Below are 14,665 nucleotides of genomic sequence, written 5' to 3'. Positions count from 1 at the left end.
AAGCATAGTACCTGAGAAACGAGCTTCCCTGGTAGCTCAGACAGTAAAGAATCTGCCTGCAATGCTGGAGCCCAGGGTTCAGTCCATGGGTTGGGAAGATCCCCTGGAAAAGGGAATGGCAACCCACTCCAGTATTTCTGCCTGGAGAATTCCATACACAGAGGAGATTTATGGGCTACAGTCTATGGGGTCACAAAGAGTCGGACATGACTGAGCGACTAACACACAACACCCACCTGAGAAATGAAAGAAGTGAAGAACTTCACAGCCCTGCCCCAGCTCCCCGGCTATAAATGGAGGGTCTGGACTACACGATCCCTGAAGTCACTCCCAGCTCTAAAAGGCCCACAGGTAGGATTCACAGGGTTTGGGACGGTGACAGCAGACCACCATCCTCACAGCCAGCTCCCAAATGCCATGCCTCTTACCACAGAAATCCTCTCACCCAAGGAGTTGCTTAAACAGTATATAAAGGTTCTTAAAGTCTGGGTTTTAAATTAAAAATACATAAATGCATATTCATTCAATTTCACTGATGCAGGTACAGTGCTCTTCCTCAAGACCAGCCTGTGTGGTAAGAGAGCAGCAGTGAATTAAGCAGACAATCGGCTATGGCCACAATGCACCAACCTCCCTGCCAGCCTGAAGGCCTGAAGTTCTTTAAAATGGAAAAATGACTTCACATGGTTGCAAATAAACCCAAACGCAGAATCTCTCTGGACTTTTGTGTTTCTCCCCCAATCTTTTAAAATTGTTTCTCTCACCCTTAATTTGACAGCAAGTTTTCAGCAACTCACCTCTTAAAGTATTCAACTTTAAATATTCTAGTTTCCCTAGAAACAAATGCTATTTATTTTCATATTCCCACCTCAGCAGTTTAATTAAACTGTAAGTCAGGCTTCGTCACTCCTCTGCTCTTAGCTCCTCCAGCAGCTCACCCACTGATTGGAAGGACAAGCTAACATCCATGCAAGGACCCATCGCGCGGTCACCAGCTGCCTCTCTGACCTCATTTCCTGCCACACTCCCCTGGGTCACATGCTGCATCCACACTGACCTCCACGCCCTTCTTCAAATGGCCAAACAAGCTCCTGCTTCAGACTTGACACGCACTGTTCCCTGCTCTGCAGTTCTCTCTTCCTGGACGTCCGGTGGGCCAGCTCTTACTGTGCCCCTCTGATCTCTCTTCAAATGTCACCTTACTTCCTCGGGGAGCCATTCCCTGTCCCCTTATTTCAAGAGGCCACCCCTGTCCCCTATTTAGCCTTTTCTGTCTCTCCCCTCTCCTTATGTTTTCCCTCTTGGCATTAATCTGATATTGCTTGTTCCCAGATGCATTCCCAGTGCCTAGAATAGCAGGTCCAGGGGTGTCACTCCATAAATACTTCTCGAATAACAATCTTTATTATTGCAGCAAATGTATTGTCTTTCTCACTGAGTTGCATAACCACAATCATAAGTATACCAGGCTTGAGGACATATAGAAACAAACACACCAAAGTCTTAGTAAGTAAAGAAGCCAACTGCAACGGTCACAGGCGTGCTGGTGACCACTCCCTTAACTTGATCCCGCCGAACTGACCTCTCCCTGTACTTGCTACGGTCATTTTCAAATGTACACTACCATGCTGCCACACCAAACACAGAAATAGTCAGGACACTGTCTTCAGACTCAGGAGGAACAACCAGAAAAAAGTCAGGTTGTTTTGTTCTGGCCCACTCCTTAAAGGTCAATTACCTTTAGCAGAACTCTGTCTCTCTCACTCTTGGTTCTTCATAAAAGAGAGGGAGGGTATAAAATGACATGTGGCCTGTCTATTTCACTGATCTACTGTATGTATCAGGTAGATAATTGATAGCTATGAAAATATACTAAAAAGCTATGAAGCACTCTATACAACAAGTAATTTTCTTTGTATTAAAATGGACAAACTATCTCTACAGCTCCCCCAAACTGATGATATACTTTATAGCACTTTGATTTTAAAATGCTTCTTAAAATGTACTAAAGAATAAACCAAAGGAAAAGTAGGCTTTTAAGGGTATGGAATGGAAAAGAGAGTGGAAAATGGCTTTCTCCTGATTCTTTATAGAAAAATATAAGGAAGGAAAATGCTCATAAATCTCCAGAGCAGTAACTCTATTACATAAAGTTCAGATTCAGGAATATTACTGTGAACATCTACAATTATCTAGATTCTCAGATATTTCAAATATTTCTCATTTATTTCAATTCCATAAGGATAATTCAAGATGACATATTAGTATCACACATGTCAATAGCGGGTTGGGATGTAAATGAGCAAACCCTTTCCAACCATTCGAGTTCTTTCTTTTTATTACAGCATTTATTAAACTAAAATAAAAAAGTGGTGAAGAATGACTTGTCACACCATTTATTAGAGTTGATGGAGTGTAGATGGTCTTTTCAATAAGGCATTAACATACTGTTATGCACCACAGTACACTATTAATGAAAAGAAATGCAGGAATCTTGCATCAGCTTATCCCACAAGTCATTCTGACGTTAGATTCAAAATCAATTCTACTCTACATGGCAAAGATTCAGAGATATAATGTTAATTTGTTTGTTCTTTACAACATTTAAATGTATAATGCAAAGCAATGGTCAGAATCCTCCATATTGTACTCAATAATCACACATTTTCTTGGAGGGGGGATTCAAAATGCAACAGCGAGATAAAGAAGTTGTGCCCTCGTTCATATCTGACAAGAGAATGGGACCTAATTTTCTCTCTGATTGAAAGAACACACGGGACAGCCATGGAATGCAAATTGTGTTGGGTGTCTGAATTTCTCTTACAATACCTGAGCATCTGAATGGAACTAATTCACTCTGGAAAAGGTATTAAGTAATTGAGTATGATTGTGCCAGGATGAGGGATAATCCTCAAACCGAGAAGGAAAATAAACATATTTTACAATGACAGGGTCACCTCACTCAGTAACCTCAATCAAGTATTCTACATTCATAAGAAATAAGTCAAATATATGAGGAATGACCTACCGCCAACAAGGAACCCTGATAGACACAAGCACCTGTGGGAGAAAAAAAAAATAAGAATTAAAAGAGGTACATAACAGACCAATAGGCACAGCTCTGGCCAACTAACACAAAAATTGCATCTACATGCATCATAATCAGCAAACTCTGCTTTCTCCAAAGCCTTAAAAGCTTGAGGATTCTTCCCTTGCGAAAATAACCCCAAACTCTAAAACGATATTTCTAGGACACACATGAGGGAAGGCACTGTTGAAGCTTATTATTTGAATTTTAAAATAACTATGTTTCCAACGACATGTGATACATACAGTGGGCATTTTCCTATATGACAAATCAGCAAAGCCTCCATAATCCAGTCCCAGTTTACTGATCTAGGCTTCTTGGCCTTTCTTCGCTTACACAAATTCTCCAGTCGAACCCAACAGGCCAACTTAGGATCCCATGATAATACTTTCCTATTGTCAACGCCTTTACTCATTTTCATTTCCTGCAGGAAATGCATTTGGTCTAATCAAGTTCCTGGAACTTGATCACATCTCCTTCATGAAGCTTTACAGCCCACATGATGATTCTTTTTCTAAAACGATTTTTGAACAGCACAACAGGTGTTGATTTAACCTATAAACATGCAGGCAGTGTGTGAACAGCTACTAGCTCAGAGACACGCTTCAAAGCAGATTGAAATAGCATACACACACCAAGAGCAGACCCTGACAATGTGCCACACTTGGATGGCCAATGAGCAAAGGACACATTTTACTACAGTGCCTCGCCTCCAACAGATCATTGGAAAAGTCTCAATACTATTAACTTCTCATGACGTTAGGACTGGTCTACATTATCTACTAATAACGGAATGAAGAATAATATTCAAAGAAAATGAAATGGTTATTTACACTTGGGCTTTGAATCAAAGATCTCCATGGGCAAATTTACTGAAATGACTTTTGCGCCCTTGACATTCAAATAAGAATAAATTGAGATAAAACCTTGGGGGGAAATTCTTCCTAAGTAACTTACTTTTCTTTAAGAAATTCTATTCCAAAGACTATTTAAGTCTACGGTATATCATAAGGATATATATATACACATATACATGGATATAGATACATTTATAAAATAATCATGTGGCATGTGGATATATATATAAAATAATCATATGCTTAGTCACTAAGTTATGTCCAACTCTTTTGCAACCCCACAGACTGTAGCCTGCTAGGCTCCTCTGCCCATGGAATTTCCCAGGCAAGAATACTGGAGTGGGTTGCCATTTCCTTCTCCAAAATAATCATATAGAGGTAAATAAATACATATCAACACAATTCAATTCTTAAAACACATACTTATTTAACAACTTCTGACATTTCAAAGTCAAACATAAAGATCATCACTTAGGTAAAATTTAACAAAACTTAACCTTTAGATAAAACCATCCTCAAATAATTTTATTACCCTCTTCCACAGCACTACCCTTCAAAAGCCACTATCCTTTCAAACCTCTAAAAGGTATCAGCTATCTTAAGAAGCATCCAAGTATTCAATTCATATCAAAGTCCATTTCTGGAAATTTGGACAAATGTTATAAGTTTGTTGTACCATGAAAAAATAAAGTGGCAGTGAGTGGGGCCCCACAAACTTCGTTAAGCCAAATATCTGCTAGATACTGAAGTCAAAACTATGTGTAACTCCTGATAAATCCTATCATTAGGAAAAGGAGTTAACTCAATTTGGGTTGCTGTAGGATGTACAGTTCTGAAAGAAATAAGCCTTGGCCTCTGCAGGCTTTCCTGCAACACAACAGCTCTACCCAAAAGGCAGCTGCAGAAATGAGTACTAACATGACTTCCAAAACCTCACTGCTTCCTTCTGGAGGATAGAAAGCATTCCACTGTAACGCCCAGTTCCATCAAACATTCATCACCACCCCATGCCAGATGTAGTCCTCGTGTGCAGGCATACTTTCCCACACCCACAGAAGCTTCACACCCATCAGGAGACAAAGTTGCTGGGTGCAGCTTCTGGTGCTGCCTTTTCACTAATCAATCAACCCACACACTTTGGAAAACAAAGTTACTGTCTCCACTCATCACTTTTTCTCTTATGGAAATGATCGCATCACTTTTCCTTTATGGATGGAAATGATCGCAACTCTGAGGTTTCAATTTTGGCTTATTTGAACTTGGAAGGCAACTCCAGATTAACGGGAATTCTGGCCAACGAGTGGTAAAGACCCTCCTGTCAATGCATGAAACATAGGAGATGCGGATTCAGTCCCTGGGTAGGGAAGACACGGTGGCCTAAGAAATGGCAACCCACTCCAGCGTACTTACCGGTAGAATCCCATGAATAGGATCCTGGTGGGCTAGGCTCCATAGGGTCGCAAAAAAGTTGGACATGACTGAAGCGACTTAGCACACATGCCCATGCACGCACAGTGATGCGGATCTAGAAGGAGAAACAGGCCTTCTAGAAGGGAAACAAGGAAAAAGACAAGAGGAACCAGAGGCCTCTGACCAAGAGCTTGGCCAGTATTAGGGCATGGAGCACAGCTGAGACGGCGAGTAATTGAAGTTCTGACACCTGTGAGAAAGTACGTGAAGTTTTGCAGGGTGAAGGGATCAGACAGTGCCAAGAAGGAAGCCGAGATCACGTGACCATCCCCCCTTGGGGTTGGTGCCTTTCTCGCAAGTCCCATAGACAAAATGTCACTTCATACTCATGTAAACAAGTAAATGTCTGTTTTTAGGCCCACTGGCACATTATAAGGGAGTCTATTATGAAACACTTGTATAAAGTCTGAAGTTTTCAGAGGAAATTTGAGATACAATTTGCACCTGTACTCACAGCCTGAAACTATTCACAATAGAAACCCCTACCTGATAACATGAGCAAATTAGAGATGTTAAAACCTAAGAATCTCAAAATGTCAGATCCATTAGTTCAAAGAAATAGTGGCAGATAAGATTATAAGATATGAAAAAATTTGGAGACCATGGTATCACAAAATCATGACTCATTAGGAACAAGCAGCCACTAGTTGGCATTTAAATTTTCAAGCTTTTATGTTGTGCTCTAATTCAGCATATGGCTTGCACACTGTGGAATAGTTAAAACAGAATCGTTTTCTGAACTGACAGGACAACTCATGTCCTGATTATTGTCAACCAGGAGTCAGATCAATTAATAGAGTAGTTAAATCGAAAATGGGCCAACTGTTTTTGAACTAATGTAAGATTTGGCACAGGGCTCCAGCTATGCCATGTGGCAACCCCTCCCCTCTCCTAAGCCAAGTGGTGGCCGAGTATTTTACGACTACTCATGTCTGAGTAAAATTGAGTAATATTGCCACTCAAGTCCACAACAGTGAATACAGATGGCTGTGCTCTCACTAAAGGATTTATTTGCAGAGGATAACACCTAGAATCCAATCCCCAGAGGAGAACATAAATATAATATGAGGGACATAAGAGCCTATGACAATATAAACACATCTTTATTTCTGCTAGTAGTTAGTTGCAAAAGCCAAAAGATTCAGAGTTGCAACTGTTCAATATTGGTAAACCCACCAAGGGTCAATGTTGACATGTCCCTATGGCTCTCTTATCTATTTTAATGGTTTTCCAGGAATGCAAACTCCTTCAGGGCAGGTATTACGGTTTTGTTTGGTTTTGTTTTGTTTTGTTTTGTTTTTTGATGTCTATATGTCCCTACCAGACATAACCTGATAACCCAATACATAAGCTCTCAATAAAGATTTGTGGAATGAAAGAGTGAAGAGATAGGTTATTTCTTTCCATCCAATGTCTTTCCTTCCTTAACATTGAGTTTTAAGCACTGACTCTTACATAGGAGGAACTCTCCAGCCAAGAGTGGAACCAAATAGGATGATCCACCCATAAATGAAACACTATCAAATTATCCATTTCAATATATTCCATTAATGGCCTTTAAAGGAAAAAGACTGCTGCTGCTACTGCTGCTAAGTCGCTTCAGTCATGTCCAACTCTGTGCAACCCCACTAGGCTCCTCTGTCCCTGGGATTCTCCAGGCAAGAATACTGGAGTGGGTTGCCATTTCCTTCTCCAATGCATGAAAGTGAAAAGTGAAAGTGAAGTCGCTCAGTCTTGCCCGACTCTTAGCGACCCCATGAACTGCAGCCTACCAGGCTTCTCCATCCATGGGATTTTCCAGGCAAGAGTGCTGGAGTGGGTGGCCATTGCCTTCTCGTGGAAGACTGTAAAAATGGCTGAAGTCACATGGGGAGTGGTGGACACAGACTACAACTCAGTTCTCTAACTAATTCAAGAATCTTTCTCTATCCACCAGCCAAAAGGTTTTACCTAGTGTAACTTCACACAACCAGAGTCAACATAACTCAAGATGTTCTTCTCCAGGAAATGTCATGGAAGAGCCCATCTGATTCAGAAAGTATGTTTGTTAGAAGTTTCTCTGTGATTTTCTGATTTTATTAAGTTGTCAAATCATAGAGGTTTGTCAGCTTGGTGATATAAGAAAATGTAAAATAACACTGTCAATTACCTGTTGGTAAAACTTCAGTTTTCTTTTAATAATTAAAATAAAATTCAGAACTAGGAAGTTGCAACTGATTGCAAATAAAGCAGTAAATATCGAACTTTTTTTTTCTATGTTGGATGATTAGCACAAGTATTTTAGAGCTATCACCTAGCCAATTTCTGCATTCGGTAAATAATAGAACACAGCCTAAAGAAGTTAGGTGGTTCATTCAAGGCCACATGGCAACAGTCTAAGCTTAATTTGAAATGTGATCTGGCAATACTCATTCACCTGAACAATATTTTTTAGTACCTATTGTGTACCAGGAGCTGAGCTGGAGATATAATAACCAAAAGCCTTCTTAAGCCCTCAGTGAGCACACAGTTAAATGAAGAAGACTGCATCTCTAATTTGATTAATCATTTTATTAGTTTTTAAAGTTAGTTTTATTGGTTATTTTGCTGAGGCACTAATTTGCAATTTCTTTGAATGTAAAATGAGGACAATAAAAGCAATTAACCCAGAAGAAAAAAAAAAAAGACTGCATCTTTATCAACTAAAATTATTGAATTATTAAATGGTGTTTTACTAGAAACATGTATGACATGCTCTCTGAGCACTGAGAAGAAAACAAATTCTGCCTGAACAGCAAAAGTATCACAGAATTGGTCACATCAAGAGACCCACACATGTGAATACTTGTTTTTCATTTTTAAAAATCATTGCCAGGACTAGTACTAAAAACTTGAGGAAATATTTAAGATCCTTAAACTCTCCATCTCTGACCTCAATGCTCTTATTTTTTTAAGAGAAAAAGAAAACCCTGACGGAATCAAATCAAAAGTCTCATCAGATGACAATTGATTTTCCGGTTGTGGGGCTGTTATCATTTAATTAATTTAATTAAATGAGATTAAATATGAAAAGCGCTTAGCCTAGTGCCAGGCAGATAGTATGTGCTCCATAAATTTCCCTACTCATTCATTCATTATTAGGCAAGCATGGGGCTTCCCTGGTGGCTCAGCTGGTAAAGAATCCGCCTGCAATGGGGGAGACCTGGGTTCCATCCCTCGGTTGGGAAGATCCCCTGGAGAACGGAACAGCTACCCACTCCAGTATTCTAGCCTGGAGAATTCCGTGGACTATATGGTCCCTGGGGTCGCAGAGTCAGACACGACTGAGCGACTTTCAGTTTCTTTCAAGCATCGTTATGACTTGGATGGAAACTCTCAAACATGTATCAATCCAAGTTGTGAGATGATTCTAGAATGTTCTGAAGGTGGGCTGAAACAGTAAGAAGCAAAGTATCCAAAGACTCTTCGGAGGAATAGTGCCCCTCATGCCCCACATTTCCTCTCCCTCGTCTGAAAACTCGACGTTCTTAAACTTTGCCCTTTTTGTCAACCAGTCTTCCAAAGAGCGAACCCTCCAGGCCCTTCATAATAATGACTTTTGTCATTTCAAAAGATCTGCTTCTGAGGAGCCAATCGTTGCTCTATTCCAACTCCTCCCTGGTGAGCTATGGGGGTACAGATAGCACGTCTTCCGCGTGGCCGGGATATGATCCTAAATAGGAAACTCCCATCACTCGGTGACAATTTTTCTACGTCTCAAGTTCACACTGGGGTGTCCTAGGTTGACTTCCCCATCTGCTTCACTACAATTAAGCCCTTTAAGTTTTATTGTTTTTTAAGTCTGCAAACACACGCACACATAAAGACACGGTTCTACAGGTTATGCCTTGTTTGAAAAGGGCTGCGCAGGTCCCAGACCTGCTCCTTCCCGGGGCCGTATACTCTTAACATACTTCCCGGGAGGGTGCAGGCAGACGGTCCCTTCACCTAAAAGCAAGCCCCCAGTGCTGTGCGTTTCCAAAGCCACGCCACCCTCTCTCGGGAAGCTAGCTAGGAAAAGGCAGCAGCTCAGGTGGCTGCAGGTCCACCCGAGCAGGGCTGTGTCCCGCCGGCGGCTGCGGCCGCCCCCGCGCCGGCTGCCCGGGTCCGCACCTGCGCGGAGAAGGCTCCCAGCCCCGCGGCGCCCGCCGCTGCGGCTCTGATTTGAAGCGGGGCAGGTGAACCCTCCTTCCTGAAGCTGGATGAATAATGAATGGAGCCGGGAGGGGAAGCCGAGAGCCCAGCGCGGTGGATTAAGCCGTCTTCCTCCGCCCGCCGGCTCCCTTCCCCCTCCCTAAGCCCAGAGAGGCGACTTTCCCGGCGACTCCGAGCAGGTGGGAATTCCCGGCGCCTCGCGTCCCCGGGCCCGCATCCCAGGACCCCCAAACTCTTGATCTTTTTATCGGTGCATTTATTTGCCAGAGCTCACATCGCTTTTGCTATCATGGCGACAATTCCCACCTTCTCCTTCCTCTCCCCCAGCTCCAGGGTTTTTACACGTAGACTGGAGCCCCGGAGGAAAACTGGGAGGCAGAGGGCGAAGTCAGAGAATGGAGCTAAACTCTTATTAACCACGTCTTTTCCGCGGAGGAGGCAGCCTGGTGCCTTTCTGTACTAGGAAGATTTATTTTAGTGCGATTGAATTGCCCACCTCCAGAACACGCTCTAACCGGTTTATAAAATCTTAATTGGAATTTACGGGGAGACCCACTGGGGCAAGGAGGGCGGGAGAGGAGGGGCGTTTTAAGGAGCCGGATTTTATGTTTCATGGGAGCAGAAGTATTTTTACGCAGGTAAGAGCAGTTGTTCTCTTCTCACCTACGCTCCATGTAGTTGCTTTCCACTCGGGGGCACCAGGGGAGTGGAAGAAAGAGAATCCAATTTCAGGGATAGCACCTCCATCGGCCGCTACCCCCGCCCCCCCCCCACCCCCCGCCAAAATGCGCTCAGGGCAGAGAGGAGTGGGGTTTTGGATCCGCAAAATAATCAGGAGTTGAATGGAATCTTCTCAGAAAAAAAAACCACTCTAGATCCCCGGCCACCCACCTACCCATCCCCAAAAAACTTCCATCTGACTCACAATACCATAAACCGGCTGAGCTTTTAAAAGAGCACGATCACACGCACGCGCGCGCACACACAGACAGACACACAGCACCACTCTCTCACCTTCAGAATGATGAGGCAATGCTGCAAATTCCGCCAATGTGAGAGCCATCCCGAGCCACACTTGGAAGACACTCATTGCCGCCTCGGCACTCACGCTGGAGGAGCCCAGCTTTCAGCATCCAAGAACCAGTTATCAGCCGAAACGCAGGCTTCCGCGCCCCTGGCTGGGCGCACCGAGAATAGGGGGCGGCGGCGAGCGGTCACCTCCGGGGAAACGAGGCGACAGAACAGCGAGAGCGACACTCACATCAGCCCCGAGGCGCCGGGCCGGGAGAGGTTTCAATTCACTCACAGCCGGGGAACAACGCGCCCAGCTCTCCAGCCCAGCAGGGCGCCAACGCGGGCAGAGCTGGGAGAATAAAAGAGAAGGCAGGGCGCACGCAGTTCCCCGAGGCCAAGTCTCGCAGGAAAGTTGCCGGTCACCGGCCGACCTGATCTCCCAGTAGTTCCTTCAGGCCGGACCCATCCGCTCCCGGGTCCCCGGTGGTGGAGACTCCGGCACGTCGGCTCCCGGATCCCCAAACCGTGGAGACTCCGCGCAGGTTCCTCGGCGGCACCTTTTTAAAGTTCGCTGGACACTCTCCGACGGCGCCGCGCCGGCCAAAGGGGTTGCCGGGAGCCCCGAAAGACCCAGCCACCCCTTTTTCTGGGCTGGGCCCCCAGGGCTCAGCGGACCTCAGCCTCCCCGGGAGGCTCGCGGGAAACTTTGTGCGGCGCTGCGGTCGGCTCCCGGGACTCGCCGGTGCTGCGGCCGCCCGGCGCCGCCTCGGGCTGCGCTCCCTGCCGCAGATCGTGCGAATGCTCCGAAGGAGAGCCCGGGGGTGGCGCCGGGGGACGCAGCCGCTACTTTCGCGCCCCCGCCGCCAGCTGGGGGTGAGGAGCGCTGCCGGGCGCGGTCTGTCCGCGCCGGCGGCCACCTCCGCACTGTGCGCCCGGAGCCGGTCTGCAGGGTCGAGATGCGATTACAGAAGCGGAGGAGGAGCCATCATTTCAAATGCAAGGAGGAAAGAGCTGGAGAGCCCGGAAGGGACCCCAGAATTAGAGCCACTCGGACCAGAGAGCCCGGAAACGCACAAATTCAGGCCCCCTCTGGAGCCCCGCGTTTAAAGGACAGACGCTCCGCCTCCCTCCCCTCCTTCCTCTCTCCTGAGCTCGGAGTGAAAATGGACCCAGCGACTCCGAGCTTTGGCAAAAGATTCCTGAGAGTCACGTGGAAAGGGGAGAAGCTAGGAGGGGCGGAGGAGGAGAGAGGGGAGGCCGAGAGAGCAACCTGATCCCCTGATTCTTTCGGCTGGAGTTCAGATTGCCTTTGTCTGGGGCGGGATCGAGGGAAGGGGAGGGGAAGATGGCGTGGTCCTGACTCCTGCAGCAGAGGGGCCCGCCAAAAGGATGCACACCCCTCACTTGGGAGGCGGTATGCCCACCTTCAGATGCCCCAGCAAGGCTCGCACCCTACACCCCGCCACTCTGGCTGGACTGAGAGTGAGGCGGATCTGATCTATCTTGCTCGCTCTGGGACCCCCGGGTTGTCGCATCGTGGGTTTACCAGCAGCCTGGGAGGATCTCGGGGTGTGTGTGTGTCCGAGGCGGGGCCTCCCACAGTGAGTGCACCCCTATCCCTCCCCGAGAGAGGTTGTCAGTGGAACACTACACGGCCTCGGGCGCGGTGCCTTCAACTGCGCCCCCAAATGCCCAAGACTGGGAAGGAAATGTCCAGGCAAGGCAGGCTGGCACAGGCGCTTGAGGAGGGGAGGTTTCATTCCGGCTCAGGACTGAGTGACGGCAGCTGATTTTTATAGGACCAAATGAAAATAGCTGGTCTAGGGTTAATTATTTGATGAGAACAGTTGCATCAGAGAGATGCTGTCTGGATTCTGATTGGCCCAAAGAAGAGACGATCTGGGTCTCTCAGCTGACCTGAGATTCGTGAACCTGTCAGAGGGGAGTTATCCAAGCACTGAACCCCTGAACTGTGAAACAGCAGGGGCCCCCATTTATTTCCAGTCTTTGCCATCTCCATAATCCGTGGATGTTTACTCTGCACTGGCGCTGCTGGGAACATTCACTTTTCAGAATAACTGGATAAATTGTAACTGGCAGATCCCAGTAACTAATTCTATTAGCCAAAGTGAAAGGAAACGTCTGACCACCCAGCACTGATAATTGCGTGTTCACAGGACCCAGGGGGAGAAAACAATGGCACCCCACTCCAGTACTCTTGCCTGGAAAATCCCATGGACAGAGGAGCCTAGAAGGCTGCAGTCAGTCCGTGGGGTTGCGACTGAGTGACTTCACTTTCACTTTTCACTTTCTTGCATTGGAGAAGGAAATGGCAACCCACTCCACTGTTCTTGCCTGGAGAATCCCAGGGACGGGTGAGCCTGGTGGGCTGCCATCTATGGGGTCTCACAGAGTCGGACACAACTGAAGCGACTTAGCAGCAGGACCCAGGATCGTGCAATTCACCCTCCGTCTTTCAGGGTCTGAGGTGGTCACAGGGACTGAGACTGTCACCTTTGTACCTGAAGCACATAGTTGTTGTTCAGTCGCCCAGTCCTGTCCAACTCTTTGCCACCCCATGGACTGCAGCATATCAGGCGTCTCTGTCCCTCATCATCTCCTGAAGTTTGCCCAAGTTCATGTCCAGTGAATCGACAATGCCATCCAGCATTCTCATCCTCTGATGCCCTCTTCTGCCCTCAATCCTCGCCAGCATCAGAACCTTTTCCAATAAGTCAGCTATTGGCATCAGATGACCAAAATACTGAAGTTTCAGCATCAGCATCAGTCCTTCCAATGCTAAGTATGAGTATTCAGGGTTGGTTTCCCTTAAGATTGACTGGTTTGATCGCCTTGCTGTCCAAGGGACTCTCAGGAATCTTCTCCAGCACCACAATTCAAAGGCATCAATTTGTCAGAGCTCAGCCTTCTTTACCATCCAGCTCTCACAACCATACCTGACCACTGGGAAAACCATAATCATAACTATACGGAACTTGGTTGGCAGAATAATGTCTCTGCTTTTCAACACATTATCTAGGTTTGTCTTAGCTATCCTGCCAAGAAATCAAACATCTTCTGATTTCATGGCTGCAGTCACCATCCACATTGATTTTAGAGCTCAAGAAGAAGAAATCTGTCCGTACTTCCACTTTTTCCTGCCCTATTTGCCAGAATAGCTAACATCTGCTGGATCATCGAAAAAGCAAGAGAGTTCCAGAAAAACATCTCTTTCTGCTTTATTGACTATGCCAAAGCCTTTGACTATGTGGATCACAATAAACTGTGGAAAATTCTGAAAGAGATTTGAATACCAGACCACCTGACCTGCCTCTTGAGAAACGTATATGCAGGTCAGGAAGCAACAGTCAGAACTAGACATGGAACAACAGACTGGTTCCAAATAGGAAAATGAGTACCTCAAGGCTGTATATTGTCACCCTGCTTATTTAACTTATACGCAGAGTACATCATGAGAAACACTGGGCTGGAAGAAGCACAAGCTGGAATCAAGATTGCCGGGAGAGATATCAATAACCTCAGATATGCAGATGACACCACCCTTATGGCAGAAAGTGAAGAGGAACTAAAAAGCCTCTTGATGAAAGTGAAAGAGGAGAGTGAAAAAGTTGGCTTAAAGCTCAACATTCAGAAAACGAAGATCATGGCATCTGGTCCCATCACTTCATGGGAAATAAATGGGGAAACAATGGAAACAGTGTCAGACTATTTTGGGGGCTCCCAAATCACTGCAGATGGTGACTGCAGCCATGAAATTAAAAGACGCTTACTCCTTGGAAGAAAAGTTATGACCAACCTAGATAGCATATTGAAAAGCAGAGACATTACTTTGCCAACAAAAGTCTATCTAGTCAAGGCTATGGTTTTTCCAGTAGTCATGTATGGATGTGAGAGTTGGACTGTGAAGAAAGCTGAACACCGAAGAATTGATGCTTTTGAACTGTGGTGTTGGAGAAGACTCTTGAGAGTCCCTTGGACTGCAAAGAGATCCAACCAGTCCATTCTGAAGATCAGCCCTGGATTTCTTTGGAGGGAATGATGC

At 45.7% G+C, this 14,665-nt stretch overlaps 1 protein-coding gene across 1 annotated transcript in view; it reads right to left on the bottom strand.

Annotated features, from left to right (window-relative positions):
- Positions 1-11,054, bottom strand: part of FRAS1 (Fraser extracellular matrix complex subunit 1) — a 513,961-nt gene extending 502,907 nt beyond the window's left edge. Inside the window, exons 1-2 of the mRNA XM_018049625.1 lie at positions 10,603-11,054; positions 3,029-3,060 (exon numbers count right to left, since the gene is read on the bottom strand). Coding sequence (XP_017905114.1) covers positions 3,029-3,060; positions 10,603-10,678 — 108 coding nt within the window. The 5' untranslated portion in view covers positions 10,679-11,054. The remainder of the gene's footprint in view (positions 1-3,028; positions 3,061-10,602) is intronic.

Source organism: Capra hircus, chromosome 6 (genome assembly GCF_001704415.2).
Source record: "Capra hircus breed San Clemente chromosome 6, ASM170441v1, whole genome shotgun sequence".
Classification (NCBI taxonomy): Eukaryota; Metazoa; Chordata; class Mammalia; order Artiodactyla; family Bovidae; genus Capra; species Capra hircus.
The sequence above is the reverse complement of the archived record's forward strand: the minus strand, read 5'-3'. Positions and strand labels throughout refer to the sequence as shown.